We start from the raw sequence: 27,985 nt of genomic DNA, 5'->3' as shown, positions 1-27,985 counted from the left end.
TAGGTCTAAGAAATGAAGAAAAATTCAAAGAATGAAGCAAGGAAGGCCAACGTTCAAAATGAAGATCTCCTATTTATTATACATATAGAAATCTTTGGAACCTTACTTGTAGCAGGACTATTTGAGTAAAATTTGTTTCTTATCACAAGAGCGATTGTTATTCCAATAAATTTTGGAATATTAGACAGCAATGTATATTAATCTATTGTAAGAATTTGCTCATGATGGAAATTCCATTGATAACGTTTCCTACTGATAACTCTAATGTACCACTCATCTCTAATGGTATCATCTCTAATTTCATGGATAAAGAACCAGATCTAAGTTGTTTAAAGCTTCCTTAAGTTTTTATATGGACATTTGATAATGGTAATTCTTGTCTAACACATACACCATATTCCATATTCTTTGACGCTCAAAGTGCCTGCAGATTGTCAGGAGATAAATGGGATGAAATAAAATTAACAACCTTTAGCACACATAACAAGGTACTGCAATTATCTAATATTTCCAAAATGACACTTCCTTAAGCCACCACAAACCAGCACAAATAGGCCTTAATTCCTCAACTTATAGGCGCCAATCTAGCTCTTCTGGCAGCCAACACGTTAAGCCGATTTTCTGCGATAGGATTACGCGATATTACTGTAAATTTGTTAGGCCTTCGGTACTCTCTGTCTCGTAAACGTCTTCAGCCTAATGGTACCCCTTTAAGCTTAAATATCCATCTGAAAACGTTTTATCTTGGAGCCATGTAAATCATCCGCAGTATAAGTGTCCCATTCATCATTTGAGAGGCATCATTAAGAACCCTTCAGGCTTATGTGAGTGTGGCAGTAGCAAAAACTTAAGTGCGAATTATAAGGATAATGACACAAGGTCTTAGACCACTTTTTCAGGGAATAATATTAAGGATTTGTATTAGAGATTGTGTAACAAGACTTAACGTCCATTAGAGTGGAAAATCCCGACGTTAACTGGACTTAGACAAATCCCTAAAAAACAAAAGCGACACGAAGGCAGTAATTGACACCAAATCGTGCTAAGTTGACCGAAAAGGGCCTCTGCTGAACGTCAGTGTTTTGTTCTGTTCTTTTGCTCTTAACGAGCGGTTTTCTTGTTCGACTTTTTTCTGCTTTTAAATGCCAATTTACTTTGACGCAACGAGGCGAACTTTAGGCTCCTTAATTACACGTTTCAGCTTGAGGGGTTATAATAAGCATGTGGTGTTGCGGAATTCTTACACGAATGTGACCTAGAAATATCCAGATTGGACAAAAATGTTGGAAAATCTGTAAGGGCATTCGAGAGGAAAAATCAGCAAGCCATTGTCTTCTTTTCCTTTGAATGAACCGTCATAATTGGCGTAATTTTATTGATAAGTCACAATTTCGAGGGTTTTTTCCTTTCAGCTGTGAAAATCACAGATTTTGCAGCTGGTCCAGGGACAAAGGCAGTTTTGACGTGAAATGAATATTGGTTGTGTTTTCCAGCGAAAGGGCGATAAAAACGTGGATATCAAGCCCCAAGGGTGAAAACAATAAAGCTGAATTGAAATAGCATCTTTGTAAATATAGTATGTCTAGGAACCAGAACCAAATTCAAATAGTAATTCTTTTAGAAAGACGGGATGCGTATGCCACAAGTGTAGTAAGGCCATGTGCATGACATTCTAAAAAATTAGTTACCTTTATTGGGTTTTTAGATATTTCCGAAAATGTTATTTTTTGGAATTTTGCTTTGATTTATTTTTATCATTGCAAAAAAAATCGAAAAAATTATTTTTTTACATAGATCAACAAAAAAGCACAGTGATAGTTTTTTTTTATAATTGTTTGTCAGTACGATTTTCTTTTGTTTTTTTCGATTTTTTGAAATACTTCTAACCATTTGTCTTGGCGATATTGATGTATCAACGTGTTTATATTTCAATTAAGGTTGTTAAGTGTCCTTTTTAATTAATTATCTTGTGCGTGTGCATGTGTAGAGTATATATTTATATTTGATCAGTTTCGATGTAAATTTGGGCTAGGTATGGTGGTAAAAGACATTCTCCAATCGGGGAGAAAATTTGTCTATTATCGGTGGTAGTTGCTGTTGTTTGTTTTCCACGGAGATAGGCTAGAGGCGATTAATTTGCTGTATTTTTCGAATTTATTTCTTTTACGTACGTGCTCCCATATGGCCTTACAAACACGGTAAACGAAGCATACATATCTGCTACTACATCACCTTTATGCACCGAATAAAGATGTCGAAGGGCATTTTTACATACCGCGCACACAGACAATAAAGGCCCGACTCCACCTACGCTAAGCCCAATCCCGAACGGCACTTTATTAATGGCGATACTGAGTTAAGATATCATGGCCCGTAAACAAGTGTGTGACGCTCTGGACCGGAAATATGCGATAAAACGACAATGCGAATATTCGATTAGTTTTTTCGAGCGATCCCGATAAGTCCCAAACTCCCCCCTCTATTGTGAAAACTGACAAAGTTGGGGGAAGGGCGGCAGCAATCCCAGGAACGTGACGATAATTAAAATTCCTTCCACGACTAAATTTCCTTTTTTCACCCAAACGAAGCCTTCATTATGAGTCCGCTGGTGACCCCTTTATCTAATTAAATTAAGTTAATATGCTGGTCAATTCGGTGGATAAAGACAAAAGGGCAGAGGAGCAACCGGTTGGGAAGCGGCCTCAGGTAAAAGATGGTCCCTTGTCGCTTATTTCAGATTCTGATTCCAGATCTCAGATAAGGCTTTATAAATTATTATCCTTGTCACAAGTGCTAATACTTGCGGTCACAGAATTAATTGATGAAACTTGAGAGAGTGCAATGTTGCCGCTAGAAGCCCTTTCCGAACCCGATTTTCGACGAATTAGTAGATCATTTCGGACATTGACTTGCAACAATGGGGATAAGAATCTCTATAGAGAGAACCCTATTTATTGTGTGCGCCTGTCACATGTCGGATTTTTCGGCTTGTCACCAAAGAGACCCCTTGCCGGTAACAAAAACAGGACGATACGCATTTGTAATCGTGCTCCACACCTTTAATTTACAACTTTACAAGTTGTCCTGAATCCTCGATTGTTTGCATTTTCAAGTGTTTTTGTATCTGCAAGAGGTTCCAATTTTCAACCGTCATCATGATCAGGCATCTTTGACTTCTTTTAGCCTTCATTTTAGTATGTATATCAATCACCATTGAGAAGGTGTTTTAAGGTTCTCAGGTCTGAATTGCATTCCTTCTTTGTAACGTGGCAGATCGATTTTCTGGAATGCTAATTATTACGAAGCTGAAATAACTGACTGTAATTATTATGCTAGTATACCTGAAGCACCTAATTAGGTATTTCAAGAACAATATGTTCTTTCACATTGGTCTATAACGTAATGCTTGAAGTGTACATATATTTTTCTTTCTGTTTTGTAATGAAATCTAAGGAAAGTTATCATTAATCTGCGAGGCAGTAATAGAAGAAGGCTCCAAGTATATACACATTATGGAAGTATGATGATGTTAAAACAGAAATTATGTAGTTTCGTTATTTTGGAATATGCTGTGTGAGGATATCAATGAGGTGAAGATTAGAGTGTTTTAATTTACTGATTACTTCATAATTTGGATTTGCCGTTTCTTCGTTAAAACGATTTAATTGGATATTATGTCGACCACCAGACCTTCTAGAATTTGAAGGTTTTTAGAGTTAATCTTGATATCGAAATTCAAAGCAAAATTACTTTGAATCCTTTATGAAATTATGTTAAAAGATTTAAGAAATTTAAACTTATTTTCTTATTACTTTTTGGTTCTCCATGTTGAGACACTTTCAAAATCGCAAAACGAGATATCAGAAGGAACCATATTTTAGGTACTAGAAGAAACATTACAACCCGATTTTGGCAGACTTATAAAGCTCTTCAAAACGATTGATTTGAGCCGCTTTTTGAGGCAATTACCTTACAGGTTCGCGAGATATTCGGGCATACAATTTGAAGAGTAAGATAAATTTTTTTAAAGAATTTTTAGAAAAATTTGAATTTTTTTAATATATTTTGTTACTCTAATTGACCGATGCAGATTCTGTATTCGACCTAGATGTTATGTAGTCTTGGAACCCGAAAAATGCTCTTAGGAGATATCAAAACCAGGAAGTGATATGCCATATTTCAAGCACTGAAAGTAAAAAATAATCCTGTGCAGGTTAGAAGCCCCCATCAACGAGGTACAAATACGAAATGTTCCCCTCTCACCCCTCTCATATCTCAGTATATTTGAGCGAAATTTTTTAGAAACTTCTATGAAACTATTATATTTAGAATCTTTTCATGAAATCGATAATGAATAATAAATTAAAAAAGTTGTATATTTAATGAAAATTTTTAACTTTTATGAAGTGCCAATTTAACTCAGGCGGCTGAATGCGGTATCGAACGTGAATTTCTGAATCTAAGGTCAATAGTTTTAGAAATTAAATTTAAATGTGAAAATCACATGCAAAGCTTCATAAGGCAAGAAAACTTCAAACGGAAGAAAAACAAATAGCAACTTTAAACAACCTTAACCATAAGGAAATGATTCTACACCAATCACAAAACTATTTCTGCTTATTAACCTACTTCAGTACTGCCATAATAAACATGAAATATCGCATAATAATAGACCTCTCGTAGACGTTCAATTGATACCCATAACAAGTCTCAATGATTTTCTAGCAGGAAGATATGAAATATTAGGATTTAAACAACTAATAGGATTAAATCTCGACTTCACGATCAGTATCTTCGTGTTTAATTGAGCGAAAAATTAACTTGACAGCCCCGTGGATTGAGAAGTAATGAGGCTGTGAACGATGCCCTTAAAAGGATTTCAACTTTCGATATTGTCGGCTTTAAATCAATCACAAGTATCGATACGTAGAGCGGAATTAATTATTTAACAGATATTAATTATTGATTTATTCGTTTAAGGAAAAGGCATGTTGCACTGGAAGTTTTTCAGGAATAACTTGTTTTTGCTTTGATCTTATTGGTTATGTAGTAATTGACACAATTGCATAATATTATGAGATGAGGCATTGGTTTTACGCAATTTTAGCACAGCAGGGGTTACGTGCATTTTTGGAATTCTAAGCCCATGCTGATACGGATATTCGTCCTTATTTTCATCATTTATCATGGGTTTTTAGATTGGTAGATGTTTCAAGTTTTTAAATTGGTAGACACTTAAAGTTTTTATAACTGAAATTAATATGACTTGAAGAGATATTATATCTATAATGAGATACAACTGAGATAGAACGTAAAGAACTGCACGAGCAGGAAAACCTGGCAAACAAGTAGCATTCAGGTTCGAGAGAGAAGAAGGAAACGAAGAAAATGATAAAAAGAGGGTTCTATTACCTCTTTATTGAGACCTGAATGAATACAGGAGGATGGAAATAAGTGGTTTACCCATGTACAAATTTAACTCGAGAGTCAGAAAGAAACGGGATTTAAATCAATATTATGGCAAAGAAAATAAAGTATGAGTATGTATCTTTAATAAATATTCACATTCTTAACAATCGAATTGTAAACCGAATCCTACCCTGTACGATCTGTGTAGAAAATATCAGGCAGCAGGACCGACAGATATAACAACTGCTAGTTTAAAGTATACATTCTCATATTTTACTTTCGTCATCGTTCTGGGTTCCTGCTACACGGATCGCGCAATTTCGCGGTGTTTTGTAGGTGGAGCCACAACAGGAGGATCTGGCAGCGAGATCCTGCGATGCAGAATGCCGCGGTCGGCCCACTGATTCTCGCGATGGAGATGCAGGAAACGGAAGCAAAATGCGATATCTTTGGTGTGTATTGGGTCTACTGTGGCGCCAAGACACGTAATTATGCGATTTTTGGATCATTGCTGCTGTTGAATAATTTACAAAAATAATACCATAGCTATAAAATGGATTATGTCACATATCTTCCATGCAGTGTAAATATTCTGCGATTGTTTTAAATTCAAAATTACTGATCAATTCAAATAATTTATTTTTATGTTGGGAATTATTGGGAACTCAATTAGAAATGAGTTTCGATTAGGGAAAGGGAAAAAATCAATAACCAGGCGGAAATTTCTGTCGTTTCATTTAATGATAAAACATATTTATAATGATTAAATTCGCAACCGTGAAATTTTCATAACTCGAGGCCCCCCCCTAATCCACTTAAAGTAAAAGACTCTCAAAACTATCAATGGTAATATGCCGATGAGAATATTTTATGTTCTTAATGGACGGATAAATTAAATGGAATGATACCTTGCTCGTTAGTAAGCCATCACTATTAAAGAACTCCTTTGTAATCGTAATAATTATTAATAAAGGGAATAAATAATGCAGTACTGCCTTTCCACAAATTAAAATTTCAGTATTTCCAGGCAAAACCAATTGACATCACTTAGAGGCGCAAAATAATAAAAAAATAAGCAAGAAACCGAGAAATACATTTCTTACTTCAAAGACAAATAAATTCATCGAAAAAGAAGTCGAAACTTTTTCAAGAACAACACTCATTTAGAATTTCGAACGTCATATTCATAATGAATACGTTTAATAAAGATAAAGCCACTATCAACTTTAATATTTTTTTTACTATTTCATAAATTGAATTCTCTTATGAACATTAGCCATAAGTGTGGTGTTGCAATCTTGCAGGAATAAAAAAGTTTTCACCAAATTGTCCACAATTTCGAATATTTTGCTGGCCATGCTACCTACCACTCGGCTGAATTATCTAAGAATCGGTACCGGTACGAAAACATACAAAAAACTTCACAATACCTTTCGCAAAGGTACTAGTCATAGAACGAACGAGAATGACAATACGATGGCCACCAAACATTCAAATAGCTTTACAGCCTGTTTTGCGAGCGTACAGCTCATCAACACAACTATGGAAACGACACGCGAAACAAAATGATATACAAAGTGTATGTGTTTGAGGAAGAACCTATAAACAGTGATAAAAACCACTAAGGGTGGTCACCAACAAAGAAAATGAAATTAAGTGAAGTTAAATTAGATACAATCCTCAAATACCGATAACTTAACGCAAATAAAGCTTCTGGAATTATGATCCGTTTGGAATTTTGTCAACAAAAACCGTCATTCCCCAGTCATTGAGAAGAAAGATTTCAGTTACTATTTATTTTCGACACAGCACGCACTGCACTGCTCCGCCTCACGTCCACCTATGGCTTCTTTTCAATCACGGAAATTTTTGTTTCGATTCAATTTGAGCTCCTTCTAAGCATGCTACTCAGCGATCGTGCGGCTTCGGAGACCCGAGCGCAAACGAAACGATATTCCCGGAAATGGCAAATAAAATTGAATTTTAAAAGGTGATTTTTACCTGTTTTCAAACGAGCACAATCCCGCACAATCACTTATTACGTTTTTATTTGAATAACCTTCAAGTCCATATAAATTGAACCAAATTTTTTGCACATTTTCTATTGAAATTTGATGATTTTCGCGGCTGCACGGAAGGAGACGCGGAGACGCCACTAACACTGACAGCGTAAGTGTTATTCAATTGTTTCCAATACCTTAATGCGAAACGTCACATTCGGATGACGTAGTATAGCAAAATTACGTGTCGATTTGTTTGTGCCGAATTATCGAATTTACACTATTTCTATTCGAGGGGTTTATAAAATTAACCTCGTGATTTTAAAAGCTATAAAGTGAGTATTTCCACGAGAACGACTTATTATACCTACAATAAATAAAAATAGGCATGTTGTTGCATTAACAATGGGCCACAAGAAGCGTCACTTTTTCGCACAGAGCGGTTTATGTGGAAAGTATTCATACACTGTAGCTACATCCAGTTTAGCCACAAAAAGACTGAAAAAGAATTGAAAAAAAAAGTAAAATTTATTTCATCAAACTAAAGCTATTTTCGTTATGAATCTTCTAGAATTTTCCATAAAATCAACTCTCGCTTCTCTTGCTAAACTCCGCCTCTGCAATTTATAATCAGAACCAACCAAACCTACTCCTGAGGGCAAAGAAAATGATCCAAACATCAACACCGAAAGATTTATTATCGTTCTCGTTAACATGCCGTTAAATATTCTTTCGATTGTACCCTGTATCATAATTTTAGCCATCATTAATATTCGGTTGTTCCGCCTTTGCTCTTCTGTTAGTTGGTCTGATTATGCCGATGTCGGAAAGAGCCCAGATAGATACGATTAATTGCTGCAGTGCCGGAAAGCTTATGGTGTCCTTTACTGACATGGTTCTGGGCATGTATACTAATTGAAAATCGTGATTGAAATCGAAAATTTGAGGCTTATTATTCTTAAAAAACAAACTCTCCTGCAGCATAAATCATCTTCCTTGATTGTTTCTTTTAACGATTTTATGGCCCGAACAAATTGGCTGAATATTAAATTGGGAAGATAAACGTCTGCAGACGAAAAAAGAGGTTTTAATTTCATCCTCTTGATGGTTTTTGTCTTTTATGCCCCAGTTGTTCTGCAAGTAGCCATAAACCAAATAAATGTCCACCGCACTGGCCATCATCGGAACATCATAAACCTATCGGCCACAAGAAAGCTCGACTTCAAGTGGCCATTTGATCCATATTTTATTGCCAACTTAAGGAATTTTACGATTACATTTAGCCTTTGTTCCAGATTTCGGGCGTGTCTCAAGACAGTACGCACCAGTGATGCCAACTTGGTAGGGAAATTGTTCTTCAATGTGGTGCAGACACAGTGCTTCGTCCTCAAGCCCAAGAAAAAGTGCGTGAGGACCTCTTGGTGGGGTAAATGCGAGAAGCATAAAACGGTGAAGCAGGCTATTATCAGGAATAATAGGCCTTTTTAGGCTGTGGATGGAGGTTGGGAATAATCAAACGTTTTGTATAAATTTGTAGAAACGATTGTACGTAATTGATTAAGGATAGAAGATAATATAAGGTAATTAGGATACATGGTGCTTTATTTCTACGAATGATTAAACGACTTCAGGTAAATTCCTTAAGGATTGTTTCTATAATGAGAGATACCGGAACTTAATTAAATTCATTAAAAATCCTGCTCGATGCTGCAAAAAGGAGGCAGCTCCGTTGTTCTTATTTTTTCACATGACAAGGTAAAGTTAGACCCAACAATCACGTTTGAGTCTATATAAAAATCTGAAAATGGAATTGAAACGAGCGATTAGAACTTATAAATTTGCTTTAATCGTTAAGTGGGTTTATTCAGTATCTCTGATGTCTCAGTACTTTCGACGATAAGTAACAGGTAAAATAGCGAAAGGAGTAAATATGTTTAATTTTTTTAGTGTAAACATAGCTTATTCTGTTCCAAGTTCAAAGTAAAGCGGCTAAATCAGGTCATAATTTCAGCGATTTTAGACTCGCTATAGATATTTTTTCACTGAAGTGTAGTTTTCTAGCGTCGGCAGTACAAATTTTTAAAATTTGCCTTGATTTGCGTGTAGGTTAAGGAGTCTTCATGATGTCCTGCCACTCTCGGCAATAAATTCGTATTGAAGTTAAGGTTATATACAGTGATGTCTACATCTACACTACTTTTACGATAGAGAAAATGATCCCTTTAATCAAATAAAACTTTAGTTTAATTTTAATGAGAGCTGTCTTTTTGGGGATTATAAATTTTTACACTTGCATAATCTGTTGTCTGTTTTTCTTTCTTTTTAATGCACTGTTATTCATGATACTAACATGAATCTAAGCAAAGTAGAGAGAGCAGCTTATATTTTAAAATTTCTTATAGTGACCAGGTAGTCGGAATTTTCAGCATTTGAAAAGCATACGCAGATGCTTGCGTCACTAAAAAAGTAACCTTTCAGACAGTATCATTTGAAATGAATATTATCAGTTTAAGCGGGCTTTTTTGAGGACACTAACTTGTTAAATTTTTTTAATGCTTTTCTGGTCTAGACAATATACAGACCTTTACTTCTATCTAAAATCAGTATTCTAGATCGCTCCATATGAGCATTTCAAGTTGTCAAACAACTCCTGAAGTGAAGGTCAAATATCAAAAGACAATCACTAATTAGAAAAATATAATTAGTATCACCAATAACCTAATTAATGAAGAATTTAAGTTGATTTTTGATTTAAATAAGTAACGAATTTATTTGTTTATTATGTCAAAATTGATAAAATTTTTGAACAATAAACATTGAGGTTGATGTTTCTTCCTCTCTATGAGATCCTGCTTTAACTTAGTTGTCAACAATTGAAAACCTCGACTTGGTTGATATTTTATTCCCCTAAACTACAAAATCAGTCTTTACGTTTAATTTAATACCCAAATTAGTACTTATAACAAACTTGATCTCTCTGGCGTTTACGGATTATAATTAGGATCCTCTTCACCCCTATGCTGAACCTAAAAATCCATGTAAAATTTAAACATACTTTCAATCCAGTAATTCATCTCTTACCCTATAATGAAATCTCAAATCATTCCCTTTTTCGCAAGTGAACAAACACATGGTACATTGCAACTTATTCCAAGTCTTCACGTGTTTCTCCAAATGGTGCAGAACATCAGTTTTAACTTTGTACAGACGATTGCAGTAAACACACATATACTTCAAATTCTCAAAGGCAGTAATTGAATTTTTCACTTTGTGTACTGTTTCATGTCTTGTAACTGAGCTGAAATTCCAAAAATTATTTCTGGTTTGGCCGCAAAACGAACAATACCCTTTCCAGTTGTTCTTGTAAGGGCAAAATTTGCAGCTAAAGCGGCCATATTTGTTCACAGGGTTTTCGTGGACTAATAGATGGTTAATTAAGCCTTCTTTCCTTGAATAGGTTTGAGGGCAAATATGGCAAGCCCAATTGGATTTGTGTACAGAAATCCTGCAATGAGATTCCTGCAGAAATGGTGATTTATGAGGTTGACAATTACCTCTGTTGAGGCTCCTCACTATCAGAATACGTGAGATCAATCATGACATCTGTAGCAAGTTCTTTGTTGTTATTTTTGTTGCACTCTTCTGTGTAATGGCCATCACATATATCGCTTATGTCGTTGATTAAAAGGGTTTCTCCCTCAATTATTCCATCAACAACTCCCTCCTGAGTATCATCGTCCTCATCTATTATTGGAGTTTTTTCTTCCTCATCGAATATCGAAATACTGCTTTGACTTTTAATACTTTTAGTACATTCTTGCTCATTTTCTTCATCTGATATCATTATTGCATCATCCCTCGCAATGGCCCTTTCATGCTCTTCATTGAATTCGTCATCCGAATCTAACAAATCTATTGAATCTTGTCGTTGGAATGCAAACTCTCGGTAGCAATGATTGCTGTTACGAAGATTTTTAAGAAAACTACCAATGTGACTCTGAGTTAGAACTTGAAGTTCATTTCTGGAACAATATATTTTCAGGATTTCATCACAGGCAATGCAACACCTCTTAAAATCGTATATCCGCAGAATCCATGACCAGCAAGTTCCACAGATTACTTCTTCATTTGCTTCAAATTTCATCTAAAAAGTATCAATGGTTTTACCATAAACTGAAGAAAGAATTATGAAACTTACCAAAGGGGAAATACTTTCTAAGATTTCCTTTATGATTGTGCTACTATTAATATTTGATTGAGTTATAAAAGCAGGTAATGTTTTAATAGAGTCCATGTCCTGTTCATGGCACAGTTTGCAGATTGGGAGTTTGCAATTTGTAGTTGAGACATTGTGATCACTGATTACAAATTCTTTCCTCATTGTGTGAAGGAAGTTTACACTGTTGGTGCAGCCGATGCAGAGTTGGAGGAAAGGGGTGAGGTCAAGATTCTGAACGAAATAATGGAAAAAGCTTTAAAGAAGAAAAGAGCGAAAGCCAGAGATCTTTGAGATTTAAGTGAGAGACAGATTTGAAGGACGGTTCTCGAATTTCGAAAAGCGTTAATATATTTATATCTAAGAGTATGTATTTTCTTGGGCCATCATTTCAGTCTCCTTAATCTAGAAATTTAAGTGCCCAATTTTCAAGGAATAAATTTTGAAGTTTGTCATATATTTGAGATCATTGTTAGCGCTTGGACGTTCTTTCTTTTCTTCTTTTGCTGTAGAAGATTTCGTGTCAATATTTCATGATCCTTAAGGTCGAAATTTTCTAGCTGCCCATGGCCCAGTTTTAAAATAATAAATATTCGTGTTTGTTAGATATTATGGAATTCGTGGTCGCTAGGGTTAAAATTTTCAATTAAATTAAATTCTTAATAAATGTGAATTTTTCTGGATGGTTTGGTAACGTGGAATGAATTTAAGCATTTGCTATTAGTCTACATCAGGGAATGTAGTTCTATTTCCACAACTCAGGGGCACTGTTTTATTCTACATCTACTCTAGATTCGTCTTATTAACGATGTTTCTCGTGCTTACCATTCCAGGAAAAATCTCCATTAAACTTTTCCTCAAGCTTGTTCCGTTTGCCCAATCATGCAAAACCGGTTTATGAACGTCTACTAAACACAATCTGCAAAATCCTTTTTGGCTCATAATTCCAAATTGAAACTTTTGAGTAAATTTTTTGTAAAATTTTGAGTATATTGGCACTATTAGGTGCAAAAAGCTCACAGACTTCTTTGCAAATATTAATTCATTATGGAGGTTTTCGAGAAAAATGCTTCACTAGGCATATTTTAAATAATTATAAAGTCGCACTCCTAGAGACGAGAATGAGAAGTTATTTTATTGGATTTGTTTATGTTAAAAAATTCCGCTTTTTGCGGCATCCTCATCACTTTTTTGAGTATATTTCAGGCAGTTTATAAACACTACAAAAACGGAGGCTTTTTGTTACTGTAGCAGTAGTATTAGATGAATTGGAACCAAGAACCTAACAAGAGAAATATACCTGAACGAAGCTAAGCTTCGAGTATGCTAGCAAACATTCGACAGAATAAAACTGATGTATTTCCTAACGAAAACATATTACAGATGGTCTTTAACTTAAAGGTGTAATTCACGGAACTATTTATCAAAACGAACGAATTAAAATTGTTAAATATACACTCAAAGCATGATTTTGTGCAGTGGAGCTGTGGAAGCCCTCTTTTTTGGAATCACCATCGTTGATACAGTACTGTTCGGTACTGTCTTGGCCAGAGCTGCAGCCTCCAATATGGCCCTAATCATCCCTTTCAAGTGCTTATTTTCATTCTCCAAAGTTGCCTTTTCTTGCTTTAGCTCGACGATATCCACTTCAGCCTTATTATAAACCATCCAGAAGTTCTCCATTTTCTCTAAGTCTTCATAACAAGCGTCCAGGAAGTTTCTTCTAATGCCTTTAGTGGCTGCATTTGAGTGATCTTGAGATCGTTTAGTTTGGACTTTTATTTCTTTAATTGCAGCCAATTTAGGGCTTTTTGTTTGCTCCAGAAAGGGTTTGCTTAGTAGTTCATCTACAATTACTCGAAGCAATAAATCAGAAGAAACTTCTCAAAAACTCACCTGCAGAATTTTCGATTTCCAAAGCCCTTTGCAACAGCTTCTCATCATCAGTCATTACAACTTCTCCACCAACTTCGTTTTTAGTGTCGCCCCTTTCAACCACTACCACACTCACCCATTTCATCACTCTTTCTCTCTCGGTTTCATATTTTTGGCAAGTGCGAGAAAGTGATAGTAAATGTCTACCACTTTCAGAGAGCTGCACTAAATGGTTGAGGACCTCATTTGAGATAGCTGTTAAATATCTCAGCTGCTTTTCATCCAACTCCAAGTCTAGTTTCAATCTATTCTTTACTTTTAGGAATTTGGTTTTGAGGAAAGTCTCTTCGGTCTCTAGGGAGTTGATTTTGTCGGATTTTTGTTTAATCAAATCTTCGTAATGGATGGTTAAAGTTTTGAAAGTGTCCTGAAATTAATCATCTTTAAAAGTGTGTTGAATGTGAGTGTTTCCTGTTAGAAAATCTTCCAAACTGCTTATAAAGCACGTATTAAACTGTTATCAAGTAATATAGTTTTGTAATCAAACTGGTGGTTTGTTATTACAGACCTAGTTTTATTTTTCTTTTAATTAATGCCGCTACAATTAACTGGTACTTAGCGCGTTTGTTTTATAAACACACCTTTGAAAAATTATCTTATTAATATCTCACAAACCGTACCTCTTCCTAGTAAAATCAACAAACTCTCGAGGAAGTAAATTGCTTATAAACCTATCATCGGAAAGCTATAACTTTACCTCTTTTCGAATTATTCTCTCCTCGTTATTTCGGATTTCCTCGGCGCTTTCCGCATCAATCCTGCGTAATTCCTGCAAATGGCTTCGGCGAACGTCCGTTCTTTGGACATACAAACGGACTACTTTCAAGATTTGCGTCCAAAGGGCCATTTCCGTTTCCTGACGTGTTTTACGTAGGGTTCGAAGGGCCGAATTATTCTGGAAAGAGATTAATTCTGTAAATGTCCTTGGGGGTAAAAGATTATCTTAATAACAGAAAAAATTATTAAAACAACGAAATTAAGGTTCCATTTGTATTCATTTTAGGCATTTTTTTCAACATCTTTGAAGAAAATTCTCATTTTTCTTGTCAACATGGTGAGTGCACTTTCTCTCCGAAAAGCATGAAAATTCATGAAAAGATTAGATAATTTAAATGGCTATTTGGAGTTTCTTAATCGGTTAATTTAATTACTATCAATTAACTATGTTAATTGAATTACCAAATTCTCTAAAATATTGAAATATATAACATGAACATCAGTTACCTAATATTTAATTTCGTGCGGTGATTCAACAATTCAGAGGAGGCAGCCGCTGAATTGTTTTACCTATCAAAAATGGAAAATGCGGATTCTAAATATGCTATTATCCATGGATGATAATTTTAATCCATTTCTTGGATCCAGAAATGCCTGGATCAGATTGTTCGGAAAATCTTCAGAAAGATTTCGTATTACAAATAATTACTTGCTATTCTATGTTCGATACGGTCGATACTTCAAATAATTTCAGATTAAACTAGTCAGTACATACATGCACTGCATATGAATGTAATTTTGATGATATTTGAGAGTAATAGAATGCAAAATATATGCAGAAAGAAAATTAAAAAAAAAACAATTATATGATCTAATTGGTCGAAATCAGCGGTAATTAACCAAAGTAATTTGACTGGGTGAGTTTAGTATTCTAGTAAAAAAAAACTGTTGATCGTCTGTTAACTATCGAAAAATTACGTATTTATAATGAAAATATATAGGAATATTGCAATTATATTACATGGCTTAAACCAATAATCCACTATTAAAACTCCTCACCCATCTCCAAAACCTTTTTCTTCAACCTTTCCCGCAGGATCAAATTAAGGACAAGTGTTTATTTCCACTCATCATGAAGCATATTAACTTCTCATAAAAACCGGATATTGAATCTGACAAACAGCTATCAAACAAACAAAACCATCTGGTCTAATTTGCCATAGATCCTCTCATTTGACCAATTTTCTAATTAATAACATTATTACGCAGATGGGCAATATAAAATACATTGTTAGCCTCAATGTCTTTTACCAGTAGCTATTGAACTGTATTTTATGCAGCCTTGATGTGGAAAAAAATCGAAATGAAGTTTCTTTATGTTCTTTTGCTGCCAGTGTTAGTGGCGGAGTTTGGCCAGGTTAGTATCTAAACTATTAATTACTGATGAATAAAAGTGAGATTTTAGGCCCTGCAATGTGGAGTTTCTAGGCTGAACAACGAGAAATTCAGAAAAGTTCTTACAGAGTGCGTTAAAGACAATCAGACTTTTGTAGACATCTTGAGTTTGGCATCCAACATGTCTGGTGGTGAAGATGATGATGGGGAGAATGACTTTTCTGTATCTTCAGACGAAGAACCGCCAGCCACTCGCGGTAAGATGGAAACCTTTGTTTAGGCATAAATTTGAAGCAATATTTCCAGCTACTCCTAGAACTGCAAGTCCAAGCAGCATTAGAAACACCCTGAAGACTGCATTTACGGAATCAAGCAGGGCTAGAAGATCTGACAACTCCAACAACCAACAAAACAGAAATAGTTTCTCCAACGCTGTGAACACCGAGGCGACCACCCCAATGGAGAATCAAGAGGAGGCTAATGATGTAGCGGCTTCTGGTGAAATCTGCATTTTGCAGTGTATATTTGAAAAACTTGAGTTGGTGAGATGATCATTTCATTCAAGCCCTTAATTAAGATTTAGGAAACTATTAGACTGACTCCAACGGACTTCCTGACCATTACAAATTTGCCTCCACTTTATTGAACTCAGCATCTGGAAGAGAAACTAGGGACTTTTTGCAAGAAACTGCAGATGAATGCTTTCAGCTGGTTAAGAAAAGTACGTTTCTCTAATCAGAGATTTCTTTTACATTGAATTTTTTTTATAGCTGATTCCACCAATCCCTGCGAATTTTCATCTAAATTGATAGGATGTGTAGCAGAGAAGGGGAGGACCAATTGCGAAGACTGGCCTGTAGGGAATCTTCCATTCTAATATCGGCCCTTATCTGCATTACGTATCTATGTATATTATTATTATTAACGCTAATAAACCATTAACAACTTACTTTGTGCTCTTCCTCATAAAGCCGCTTACTGTATTCTTCCCAACTATCCTTCAACTCCCTTACAGCTTTGAATTCCTGGCCATAAATAACTGTCTTCAAGTACCTAGCTTCAGATTCAGCTGATTGTGAAATGGTATTTTTTTCTTTTTGGGCTTGGTCAAGCAAATCATCAAGCTCTTCTTGATACTGCGATTGAAGCTTATTAACATAGTCATTCTGGTTTTCTGATGAGTAGTTAGGTTAGGCAGAATTGAAGAACGCGGAGAGACTTACCAATGATGATATCCAAATGGATTGAATGAGAGTTGAAGTTGTTTGAATACTGTTCCTCTGCTTCTTCCAGTTCATTCATTAAGTTGTCAATTCTCTTGTTTTTATCTTCCAGAACTCGTTCAATGAGATTTTTCAAATAGTCAACTTCCTCTTTCATTTCTTTTACCTTTATTTTTCGCATTATTTGGTGCCAATTTTGGTTTATTTTGGCGAGGTTTAGACGGGAAAAAGTCTCCTCTTTTTTAATTTTTTTCTAAAATTCAATATTTTGGCTTTCGAAAAATAATGTGTGTATACCATACTTTCATGAAAGTGCTAATGAGTTGCTCCTTTCTTCTTCGCGCTTCTTCCTCCATTTCCGCCTTATGTTGAAGATACCTTGCTCGTTCTTCATCAGACATTCTAGCCAGTTTATTGGCCAAGGATTTCTTCTTTTTACCAGCCATCTTCGAGATATTAACTTTTAAGATAACCGAACTGAACAAGCCCTATAATAATGGGTGTGTTTGTTAGGTTGCTAACTGCCTAATGATGAATCGATTTTGAGAAGTTTCTTGTTTTGCATTATTTGCTGGTTTGATCAATAATTTACCACATGATGATAAATATGGGAATAAGGATAATTCAAACAAAAATATTTATACATAAATAAATATATATTTGATAACATTTCAGCCCACACTGATTTAACTGTAGTGTCAAGCAGCTAATTAGGTTTGCACAAGAGTTCCCTAATTAATCTTATTTCCTCTTTATAGGGTAAATTGCAATGTATAAAAGAGTCTAAAAATGTCAAATATTGAAAAACAAAATCTACCCTTTAAATGCTTTACATTTTCATATCAAACTTCTTAAATGCACTTTACAGGAAGCAAGGCATTAATCACATTTATCAACTTGCCAGTTTCATTGATTATTTCTTTAGAACTTTAGCTGCCCTTTTTACACTACGAAAAGCACGAAAATTTACCAGCCGCTCAGATATTTCATTTGTCATCGATGAGTTTTCTGCTGCTGAGTAAATTCAATAATTGACGAAACAACATCAAAGTTACAGTTTGCATAAAATTATATCGAATGTCCAGGCGAACCTTGGACATAGGAGATTAACGTGGGAAATCGGTTTTTCAATTGGGTAAGGAACGCAGGCGCAACAAAATAAAAACCGATTTCCTATGTTAATCTCCCATGTCCAGGGATTGCCTGGACACCCGGCATAAAACTTATCAAATCACGAAAGTCAGTAACAATGCTAATTTCGTTATGTAGTTAAATTAATACATCAACAACTTCGCTGCTAATGACAGTTTTTACCGCCATGGTGGTACCTTTTTCAGCGCTGATGACAGTTTCTACCGTCGTCGTGATAATTGCGCTCCATGCGTTATTATTCAAAAATTTTTTTGGTAGAATTCATGACGAATCTACGCCATTTTTGCGTCATTAATTGCTTCATTCCTCCTTGACATTAAATGGAAATTTCCTCTGGAATCATTGTTATTCTATGATAGTGGTCGATACTTTTTAGTACGTCGTAATCTTTGAGTATCGAGTGTATTGAGTGATGTTTTACGTGGTTTTTCAAATTTATGAGGGCAAGTGACGAAGGTGGACCCTCCGACTAGAAAATGGTCAGGAGAGTAAAAGAAAGATAAAATTTTAATATAGAAACAGACACAACAGAATTAGAAAGGGAGGGATCGGATAACGAGGGCTTAATGAGAAATAATATGGAGTAGGTATTTTGGATGATGAGTACACCGCGAAAGATGAAGTGATAGACCTTGAAAATCTTGCCTTTGAGAAGCTGTAAACATAATTGCCAAACAAGGACAAAAAGAAAATTGTAGTCGCAGTTGAGGTACTCTCTACCTAATTCAGCAGCGAAAGTGTTTAAATTGCCTGTTTCATGGAAACAAAATTTCTATCTATGACCTTAATGCAAATAACCAATACATATGTAGGTAATTTACCAACTAAAGTAATACCAAGTACCAAGCGAGTACCTTGTTAAATACTTCAGTTTATGAACTTATATAATATACTCGATTACGTTAATAAATTGATATTAGTAGAGTAATTATGATATAGCCACTGGCGAGTCCTTCAAAAGGGCAAAAAAGGGCAGGAAGGTTTTAGGTGGACTAAGACATTACAGGAAATCACTAGAAGAGCACCAAGGGAATAATTGCTCATATGGCCTTAATCGCTGTGGACTCAGATGAACATTAAAATCGCCCATTATCTTATTAAATATAAAAACCTCTACTAAAATGGGTCGAAGTATCTTGTCGACTCATGTTGTTGCTCAGGAGCCAAAAGGCTTAATTACCTATATTTAAACATATAAAAACATATTAAGATCCACGATAAGGAGGTCACTCAGGCACAAACGTTTTATAGTCAACAATGACAGATTTTTTTAATAATTAACAGATTCATGGTCCAGTAAAGCAGCACACAGCCCAATTTCCCTAAGTTTTGTGTGAAAACGCAGAGGTAAATGCCAATTTTTGACTAAATCAATTAAGACTATCTTACTTTTTATTGCGCAGTATTTGAGATATTAAATTGAATTGTGCATCAATTGGTCGTTGTTGATGAATCGCATGTCGTACACAGAGACTCCCTTAAAACACTTTCTTTAGTACACATTATTGCTGATGATTGTTGAAATATTTGAAATTAAAACACAAATTGAGCTGAAAGTTTGATAACAATGCAATGTTTTTTATAAAAAAGAAAAATTGTTTTGTAGTTGCAGGAGGGATATTCGCTGAGTTTGCGAGGAATTGAAGAAGTGAAACATTTTACCGAAGCACAGAATTTGCAAATTATGTCAACCTATTAATCATTTGACCCTTGTAACACTTAATAAGCCCATCAAGGTGATTTTTGCAGGATTCTTTTTTATGTGTAGGTCAGAGAGAATTGACCTGCTGGACTTATAATGAAAATGGCCACTTTTGATAATGACCAACTTTGCTCCGATTAAATATTTCAATTACTTCTGTTTTCAATGTATTGATATTCAATAGTTCATCTAATATACTCAGTTATTTCATACGCAAACACTCTTATTATTCATACATTTTCAATTCTACTTTCATTTATTTAGAAATCTTCTTTGGACACCTCCTTTTCAGTCATTAACTATTACCTCAATATCTATTCAACCTCTCGAGTTCGGCTCTTCCTTCAATTGCTCAGACCTAAGAAACAATGTCTTTCATGGCAATACGTCTTTTTCTTTGAAGTACATATTTTAGAAGCATTTGTTTGCATCTGGTGCATTTGGTTCTTTATTTCCTCATGTTTTCTTCCGCTTTCATTAATGTTTTTCAATCAGACAATTTACGTGCAACTCAGTAGTCATCGAAGGTTAATTCATGAATTCTTGAAAATATAGTGAATAAATTTTTCCTGCTTGAAACTCGGTTAATACGCAATTCCAGCTGATTTCGACAATGGTTCATCCTTCTCTCACGAACTCCTCCGTGTTCCAACTACCATAACTGCAAAAATTTAAATCAGAACCTCTGTTGATTCCATCATATGATCCATTGACCCAATTCACCGTCGTTACAACTCAATAAATTCCTCCTTGTATGTAATTTTCTTCATGATAATGGTGAAGGTGAACTTATGAGCAAGCGAGGAGGGCGGTGAGGGCTGCGCGCTACTATGGGCACAGGGAGAGGCTGCCGACACCATCACTGTAGGTGGCGAATGTATCTTGGAATGATGAGGACTAGAACTAACTGAAGCAGTATTACTAGTGCCACTAAATGGTGAAACACAATAGGTAGGATAAGACGACTCGGGAGGTGGGGCTGAAGGACGGTATTCACCAGTGGCTTTATGTTAATTGGAGTTATTATGCTTGCCGTCGGAAGAAGCCAGTTCGAACGACTCGGAGGAGCCCAGGGTAGTAATAGAGCCGTAGGGATCCACGTTGCTCTGGATACTCATTGATCGTCCCTGGTCCAGACGTTTTATTCGATTGGAGGAGAGTTTACTGGAGTCAGAGCACCGGGGGTCTGCCTACAAAGAGTAGTGATAGAGGATCGGAGAGGCACAACTAAAAGCTCCTAAGGCCTGCGAATACCTAAGCTGCAAAAGGGGGTAATGCAAGACACTGCACCTGATAAGCCAGAGCGTTCATGAGGATGTTGGACGGTACTAAACCCAAAGGATAAATTTCTTGCATAACCATACTCGCGGGGATCTTCTTGAATTGGATGTATTCCAGGAAGTTGCCTATGACATCTTTAAGGCTTGTAGTGGGGTTGTTGTCGCAGTATTTCTTACCTTTCACGTCATGAATTATCAACGTCTTGGTACACAAATCAAGTAGTGTCTTACCCCACATCAAAGCTGCTTGAAATTTGGTGAACTCGTCAGCTTGCAGTTCGTCTCTAACTAATATCAACCGCACCACGTGTTGCGGTAAAAGAGTAAATGACCCCAAATTAAGCACTTCATTACCATGTTCGTCTACGAATTCAAGCACCTGCAATTCATTTCAAGTCAACATCAATAAATCTCAAATCACAAAATTTACCTTTTGCACAAGCGACTTGGTGCACTTATACTGGATGTACCTTTCAGCTGAAGCTAACAATGCGCATACAGTATCGACGGTGATACAACACTGAACGAACCCTGCACAAGCCTTGCGAAGCTCGTCCAAGCCATAGTAATCAGCAGCATTCATCACACCTAAGAGAATTGATCAACAAAATTTCTTCAAGCTTGAAAGACACCCACCGAGTAGGGTTCTGGGTTGCAGGGTCACGCATCCAGTGTGGATGTACTCTATGAGCTGCCTGAAGACATCTGGCTCGAATTCTTCTATTATCAGGGTTTGGTGCTGCTGGGATTGAGGCTGAGAAGGAATAGGACTTTAGACTAATTTTCAGAGTTTTAGGGTAATAGGTGCCATTACTGGGGCTTAACATCATGCAATAGCAAAGAGATTTCTTCTATGTATTTATGATATTACATGTGGTAGATATTGCGGATTATATAATGTTGGAAGAGAATGGACTTAAGTGAATTACCATGCAGATTGTCAACAATATACAATAATCTGCAGATTTCTACAGGATTTAAATGGTGATTTTTTAGTGGGACTGTAGCAGGTGAGGTAGTAAAAAATTTCGGAAAATTTTAAAGAACATTTTTCGTTACTTAGCTCCTTTAATCCTAATAAGTTTTTCATGCAAATATTATGCCTTGAAAGAATAATCTCATAATATAGTGCATTAATGATAGTCCACGATTACCAATAGTGACCTAATTTCTTTAAAAGTCTTGTAAATACTTAAGCTTTCAAGTTTGCTGCTATGTGAAGCATTTAATTTAATGTGATCAGATTCACTATAGTACTATTAATTCCTATCATGAATAACTATAATAAATATCCCCCTATAATTATATCTATATTTATGTCTTATTATTTAAAGAAAAAACACATGATAAAAGCAAACATGGTTGTTTCTCATTGGACGGAAGTGAATGTTTTACCTCTTGTATGGGGGCCAGCTGCTGGGTGTAGCCTCTCTAGATATATAATATATAACAAGGATTATTCACTATTTTTAGGCCCTAAGCTAGATCTATAATGCAGCTATGTTTAGTCTCTAGTTCTTCGTCTATTCAATGGATGATTAGCAAATGTACGCATGAAAATTGTGCGTTTGCTAATCATCCTTAGTCTCAATATATGTTTCCAACCTACCTGCTGGGAGGCATTCTGCAGATTCAGCAAAGGTTCAGAGGACCTCTTGAGAAACAACCGTAGCTTGTTTTCTTTTGGAGGAGGCTCTTTCTTGCGTTGAGGACTCGGCGCCTTTAAAAAAGCTTCTTAAATTGAGCGTAGGACATTAAAGGAGGGGAGCTACCTGATAGAGCATTTTATGAAAAACTCTTGATCGCGCAGCTAAGACTGCTTTGACTGCGCAGACGGGCTCCCGTGTCTCGCCCACTAAAAAAGTGACATCGCAGAGTTCTGGCATGGAAGCGAGGAACTTCATGTCCTCAGCCAGTCCTGACTTGTTTTCAAAAGTGCTGAGGTCAGGCTCGGCCTCGGCCATACTGATGTAGCTTGCAGGTAGCAACACGCTTTCCGGCATCTAGGACAACAAATAGATAAAAATTTGCCAAATTTTTACTAAGTCTCAATAAACGAATTGTTTTGTTTGTTATGATTCACATAGATTACTAGTGCCTCATATCTCAGTATTTTAAACAAATTTCAATGAAATATTTTCTCTCCTTAGGGAGAATCTTCTAAAGTGTAATTTTGCTATCATCACTATATAGATACAAAACATAACATCCTGGACTCAAGTTTGGCACATGATTATTCATTACTGAACTTAATGGAAGGATAGAGAGATAACTAGTGAGATATTAATGCGATCAAATTTTATCGAAGTATTCTATACATATTTATCTGGGGTTGAAAATTTTTAACTGCTTTAAATTTGTCAGTTTTTCAGTTTCGAATGGGTATTAATAATACAGAAAACATATTGACCAATAAGATGCTATAAAAATCCACCAAAATTATTACAGAACCTCTCGACTACCTGATATTGTAGAAATAAATTACTTCTTTCAGAAGCATGTCACGCCACTGATTCTAATTGCATTTAACATATCAAAGAATTCTTTGCAAAATCCGCGATCTGAAAGTGGACGTGGCTTATTCTGGGTCGGTCTGTGAGGGGGCGAAAAGGGCAATCAAATTACCTGTTGATTTTTAATATTATTACACCACTAATCAAAGAAACCAAAATAAAGGAAACTTAAGGGAAATAACGGTTTCGCAAAATTGGTACTTGACTTTCACTGATCTCCTAAATTGGTTCTAGGTTTCCCGGTAGCATCGTGGAAATCGGTTAAATTTCCTAGGGAAAACTGTTGAGTTTTTCCAGACGGATGATCAACGAACAGTTCTGCGAATGCGCCAACCTAACGATCGCTGGATAAATTTTCCAGGGGCGCGGTTGTCATGGCATGATTGGGAAAATGCTTATGTTTAATATTATTTACTTATAGATAAATATACAGGGTATCAACACAGTCTGGGTATAGCCAAGAAGATCCTTAGAAATTGGTTACCTCTGAAAGCACTAAACGAAATCCATAAAATATCTTTAATTTTAGTTTCTGAAAATATACAGTAGGATGTAATAAAAATATTTCGAGTTTTGGATTGCAGCAATACGAAAAAAAATTTAATTGGATATTACGAGTTACTAAATTCTCTTTTAAACTAAATTATTACTAAACTACGAAATTGGTTACAATTTTAAATAATTGAAAATTTAAAGAAAAGTGAGGAACTGAAAAACTTTCTTTAGGATTTCGAAACTTGTAAGCAATAAGGCATAAGTATACAGACATTTAGTCTGAAAAGCATCCTCCTTAATTAGCGCAGAAATAGGAAATTTTGTTAAAAAAATGTAGAATTTTGGGAGGCATAATCATCAGATAACTGAAATTGATGATTTAAAAATTTTTTTTTGGAGAAACATAAACGACCACTTCTCAACGTTGATAGAGCAGTATTTACAACGTAGATGAATAAAAATACCTGAATTATTTATCATATCCACGTCAGCCTAAACAATGACTATTTGTCAAAATTTTCCAAAAAGTCAGACTTTCGTCGTTAGGCTTCAGTCGAATATGGGGGCCAAATTCTCGTTGTTTTAAGCAATAAATTATAAATTATCAGGCAAAATTATCAGTTTAATATGGATGACATAGGAAAAACTGAGTTTCTCTTCTACTCCAGATTGGCCAGGCGCTTGGTGGTGAATCTTTCAGAATCCAGCGGTAAACGCCATTATCCCCCATTTTAAAATTTATTCTCATTAATGATATTTCTAGATCGAATATTGGCAATAGCATGGATAAGAAAATTACTAGATGAAAATATCGGGGATGAGAGTCTGCGCACAACATACCTGAAGCTGCTCCTTTCTTGTCTGCAGCGCAGAAGACTTTCAGGTATCTTCGCAAACGATCCTCTCTCCTATGAAGTATTAGAAAAACTGCTTCCGGACATGGACGAAACGGGGATGGTTGAGAAGAGGGCAAGAAGAGAAGAACTAGCTCTGAGGCGCCAAGAATCATCTCAAACAGCCGAAATCATGGAGGAAGCTGATTGTAGTTTTTATGTTTTTCAGGAAGCCGGTAATTTCTTGATTATTATACTAGAGGCTTGTTTGATTTTTGTTTTTTGTTTTTTTTTAAGGAGAAATGGATTATGATTTATTTGATGAAGCGGTATGAATATCTTCAACTTTGTATAAAGTTTTAATTAAGGAACACTCAAAATAGCCCTCAGAATTGGTATATCCAGATATTCCTCAGCGCACAGTTTCAAGACCTGAAGAACCTTCTCTTCGTCCTCCACTGGAAGGTATTCTCCAGTATACCTCGTAAAACAATCAAACTTTTTCTTCTGCGTTTATTTTTAGTGACACATGCCCTACCTTCCGGAAGGTATTCTTAATTATACGAAAATTCGCAGAATCTGAAATTAAATTGCAGTCGAAGAACATGTCCAAGCCACGGTTCAACGCTCCCACCCTCCTCTCGTTTGCAACCTGTTGCAAACCCGCCCTCTCAAAGTCAAGAACAAGAATTTTTCAACCCTTTTCGAGGAAGGAGGGAGCCTACGATTTCCGAACGTATTAAACAGCCCCAATTCCCTCTTCAGGTAAGTGACAGTTTTATTTTTATATTATAAAACTGCCTGAGTGATAATATCACAGGAAGAAGTTCGCAAAAAGTCCCACCCCCACTCAACATTCTTACCGTCCCCTCATTTGCAACCAGGCGCAAACCCACCCTCTCAAAACCAAGAACAAGAATTTTTTAACCCTTTTCGAGGAAGAAGGGAGGCTAAAGTTGTGGAACATACTAATCAGCCACAGTTCCTTCGTCAGGTAAGTAGCAGTTAATATGAATTATGAAACTGCCTGAGTGATAGTTTCACAGGAAGAAACTCATAGAAAGTATCACCATCACTCAACATTTCTACCCTCCTCTCGTTTGCAATCCATTGCAAATCCACCTCCTCAAAATCAAGAACAAGAATTTTTCAATCCTTTTCGGGGAAGGATAGAGGCTACGGTTCCGAAACAAATTAAGCAGCCACAATTCCCTCTTCAGGTAAGTAGCAGTTAATGTTTGAATTATGAAACTGCCTGAGTGATAATTTCACAGGAAGAAACTCATAGAAAGTCCCACCACCACTCAACACTCATATCCTCCCCTTGTTTGCAACCAGTCGTAAACCCACCCTCTCAAAACCAAGAACAAGAATTTTTCAACCCTTTTCGAGGAAGGAGGGAGGCTACGGTTTCGCAACATATTAAGCAGCCCCAGGTTTCTCTTCAAGTAAGTAGTAGTTTTATTTTTGTATTATGAAATTACCAGAGTGACACTTTCACAGGAGGGAACTCGTAGGAAGTGTCAACACTCAACACTTCTACCCTCCCCTTGTTTACAACCAGTTGCAAATCCGCCCTCTCAAACCCAAGAAGAAGAATTTTTCAACCCTTTCCGGGGAAGGAGAGAGGCTACGGTTCCGAAACAAATTAAGCAACCACAATTCCCTCTTCAAGTAAGTAACAGTTTTATCTTTGTATTATTGAACTACCTGAGTGATCATTTCACAGGAAGGAACTCCTAGGAAGTACCACCATCACCCAACACTTCTACCCTCCCCTGATTTGCAATCGGTCGCAAACCTTCCTTCTCAAAACCAAGAACAAGAATTTTTCAACCCTTTTCGAGGAAGGAGGGAGGCTACGGCTCTGGAGCATATTGAGCAGCCACAGTTCCCTCTTTATGTAAGTAGACGTTTTATTTTTGTATTCTGACACTACGTAAGTGATAATTTCACAGGAGGGAACTCCGAAGAAATACGACCGTAAAAGTCGTAGAAGGATTCGTGCAGCTCTACAACCCAGGAGATTATTTATGGATGAATCCCAGGTTGTTCCAGAGAGTGTGTCTCCTCCTGAACCATACGTAGTTTGCAATAAGGTTTGGATTATGATGATGTCAAAAAAGTATTATTTTGACCTATTGTTATAGGAGGAGTCTTTCAAGAAGAAAAAATGGAATCGTAAGCGTGGATCTTGGGGCCCTTATGAAACTGACGAAGATGAAGAATACTTAGCCCAAGCTATGCAGGGAGGGCAAGGAGCCATGTTAGGTATCTGGTTTAAATTTTTAAGTGCTTAACTAACCAAGATTGGCTTAACTAAGATAGCTAAACTTTTAGGTGGTACACACATACATCAATCTCCAGCAATGTACGAATTACCAGAATCGATGAGTCCACAGATCAGAGAAGGATGTAAGTTGACACAAAGACTAGTGGATGAGATGATGTTGCACATGGGAAATGATCAAACTGCTGGCATGTTAAGTTTTCAATATTCTTATACAGAATAATGTCGCTTCAACACTTTTACAGATGATGAAATATTGAAGGATTCTGGCAGTCCATGCAGTCCATGCAGACCTTGCACCCCTCCAAAAACGTACGCTCAACAATAAAGCATCGTCCAATAGATGAAAAAAATAAACTAAATTTTAACACACAGACAAAAACAACGTAGACCTGATGATCAAACTTTGGATGAATTCATCATAAGACGTCGTGCAAGACCTGAATCGGCAACTCAAGCAATACCGAGGCAAATTACCGCAATTGAAGAGCGCACAAGGGCTCGAGAGAGGCTTAGAGATCGTAATCAACAAGATCCTAAAGAGGCAAATAAGATTGTACTATAAACTACATTTAATCAAATCTATAATGAGAACGTTTCAGGAGGAAAGAAGATGTCCAGTTACTAGGAGTACGCCAGTTTCAGCTTCAAGCAGTGGTTCTCAGTCTCCTTCCAGAATTATGGAACATGCCGCTGTTTCTTCGCAGAAGAATACAGGCAGGAGGAGTATTAAGAAGACCCTTTCTTATAAGAAAACTTGGCATTGAAGTAAAATTTACTATGTTCTATTTTTGTTCGTTTTTTTTTAATTACCTCAAATGCATC

The 27,985-nt window shown here is 36.1% G+C and overlaps 5 protein-coding genes across 8 annotated transcripts in view; 2 read left to right on the top strand and 3 right to left on the bottom strand.

Moving 5' to 3' along the window:
- The window catches only part of GIIIspla2 (Phospholipase A2 group III), a 33,722-nt gene extending 24,729 nt beyond the window's left edge, over nucleotides 1–8,993 (top strand). For both annotated transcript variants that reach the window (XM_066390621.1, XM_066390620.1), the window contains exon 6: nucleotides 8,705–8,993. In XM_066390621.1, coding sequence (XP_066246718.1) covers nucleotides 8,705–8,897 — 193 coding nt within the window. In that variant the 3' untranslated portion in view covers nucleotides 8,898–8,993. The remainder of the gene's footprint in view (nucleotides 1–8,704) is intronic.
- Nucleotides 8,994–10,365: 1,372 nt separating this feature from the next.
- LOC136409232 (serendipity locus protein delta-like) lies at nucleotides 10,366–12,687 on the bottom strand. The gene is made up of 6 exons (XM_066390604.1): nucleotides 12,451–12,687; nucleotides 11,608–11,859; nucleotides 10,964–11,553; nucleotides 10,756–10,914; nucleotides 10,491–10,707; nucleotides 10,366–10,435 (listed from the first exon to the last, which is right to left on the bottom strand). The coding sequence occupies exons 1-6, from the start codon at nucleotides 12,565–12,567 to the stop codon at nucleotides 10,394–10,396; spliced, it is 1,377 nt and encodes a 458-aa protein (XP_066246701.1). The 5' UTR covers nucleotides 12,568–12,687; the 3' UTR covers nucleotides 10,366–10,393.
- Nucleotides 12,688–13,050: 363 nt separating this feature from the next.
- Nucleotides 13,051–17,379, bottom strand: LOC136409286 (dynein regulatory complex subunit 2). Its single transcript, XM_066390696.1, has 6 exons — nucleotides 17,198–17,379; nucleotides 16,896–17,148; nucleotides 16,652–16,846; nucleotides 14,258–14,502; nucleotides 13,522–13,927; nucleotides 13,051–13,472 (listed from the first exon to the last, which is right to left on the bottom strand). The coding sequence occupies exons 1-6, from the start codon at nucleotides 17,339–17,341 to the stop codon at nucleotides 13,084–13,086; spliced, it is 1,632 nt and encodes a 543-aa protein (XP_066246793.1). The 5' UTR covers nucleotides 17,342–17,379; the 3' UTR covers nucleotides 13,051–13,083.
- Obp59a (Odorant-binding protein 59a) lies at nucleotides 15,595–16,609 on the top strand. Its single transcript, XM_066390045.1, has 5 exons — nucleotides 15,595–15,694; nucleotides 15,743–15,929; nucleotides 15,979–16,214; nucleotides 16,267–16,393; nucleotides 16,443–16,609. Exons 1-5 carry the CDS (start codon nucleotides 15,623–15,625, stop codon nucleotides 16,547–16,549), a joined length of 729 nt encoding a protein of 242 aa, XP_066246142.1. The 5' UTR covers nucleotides 15,595–15,622; the 3' UTR covers nucleotides 16,550–16,609.
- A 196-nt stretch (nucleotides 17,380–17,575) lies between the features above and the next one.
- LOC136409237 (serine-enriched protein-like) lies at nucleotides 17,576–23,811 on the bottom strand. Of its 3 annotated transcripts, none has more exons than XM_066390614.1 (9): nucleotides 23,655–23,811; nucleotides 22,802–23,032; nucleotides 22,639–22,749; nucleotides 22,425–22,460; nucleotides 21,666–21,783; nucleotides 21,460–21,617; nucleotides 21,261–21,408; nucleotides 21,040–21,206; nucleotides 17,576–20,939 (listed from the first exon to the last, which is right to left on the bottom strand). In XM_066390614.1, the coding sequence occupies exons 2-9, from the start codon at nucleotides 23,030–23,032 to the stop codon at nucleotides 20,760–20,762; spliced, it is 1,149 nt and encodes a 382-aa protein (XP_066246711.1). In that variant the 5' UTR covers nucleotides 23,655–23,811; the 3' UTR covers nucleotides 17,576–20,759. The 3 variants fall into 3 exon arrangements, with proteins under 3 accessions (XP_066246711.1, XP_066246713.1, XP_066246714.1); XM_066390617.1 differs by having other exon boundaries at nucleotides 20,813–20,939; nucleotides 21,004–21,206; nucleotides 23,655–23,810; XM_066390616.1 differs by lacking the exon at nucleotides 22,425–22,460.
- Between the last annotated feature and the right edge of the window lie 4,174 nt (nucleotides 23,812–27,985).

Source organism: Euwallacea similis, chromosome 5, assembly GCF_039881205.1.
Source record: "Euwallacea similis isolate ESF13 chromosome 5, ESF131.1, whole genome shotgun sequence".
Classification (NCBI taxonomy): Eukaryota; Metazoa; Arthropoda; class Insecta; order Coleoptera; family Curculionidae; genus Euwallacea; species Euwallacea similis.
This window is presented reverse-complemented; position numbering and strand designations above follow the sequence as displayed.

Bases quoted from the DNA above. Each gene is read 5' to 3' on its own strand.
- LOC136409232 (XM_066390604.1), bottom strand. From the start codon at position 12,567: ATGAGCCAAAAAGGATTTTGCAGATTGTGTTTAGTAGACGTTCATAAA. The intron at 10,708-10,755 runs GTATTGTTCGTT...TTGGAATTTCAG, and splicing joins TACAAGAACAACTGGAAAGG to CTCAGTTACAAGACATGAAA. The intron at 10,436-10,490 runs GTAAGAGATGAA...ATGGATTTTTAG, and splicing joins ATTTGAGATTTCATTATAGG to GTTCAGCATAGGGGTGAAGA.
- Obp59a (XM_066390045.1), top strand. From the start codon at position 15,623: ATGTGGAAAAAAATCGAAATGAAGTTTCTTTATGTTCTTTTGCTGCCA. The intron at 15,695-15,742 runs GTTAGTATCTAA...GTGAGATTTTAG, and splicing joins TAGTGGCGGAGTTTGGCCAG to GCCCTGCAATGTGGAGTTTC. The intron at 16,394-16,442 runs GTACGTTTCTCT...TTTTTTTTATAG, and splicing joins CTTTCAGCTGGTTAAGAAAA to CTGATTCCACCAATCCCTGC.
- LOC136409286 (XM_066390696.1), bottom strand. From the start codon at position 17,341: ATGGCTGGTAAAAAGAAGAAATCCTTGGCCAATAAACTGGCTAGAATG. The intron at 17,149-17,197 runs GTATGGTATACA...ATTGAATTTTAG, and splicing joins TCATTAGCACTTTCATGAAA to AAAAAAATTAAAAAAGAGGA. The intron at 13,928-14,257 runs GTAAAGTTATAG...GATTAATTTCAG, and splicing joins AGAGAATAATTCGAAAAGAG to GACACTTTCAAAACTTTAAC.
- LOC136409237 (XM_066390614.1), bottom strand. From the start codon at position 23,032: ATGCCGGAAAGCGTGTTGCTACCTGCAAGCTACATCAGTATGGCCGAG. The intron at 21,618-21,665 runs GTGGGTGTCTTT...CAATTCTCTTAG, and splicing joins GCAACCCAGAACCCTACTCG to GTGTGATGAATGCTGCTGAT. The intron at 21,207-21,260 runs GTAAGACACTAC...ATGACGTGAAAG, and splicing joins TCAAGCAGCTTTGATGTGGG to GTAAGAAATACTGCGACAAC.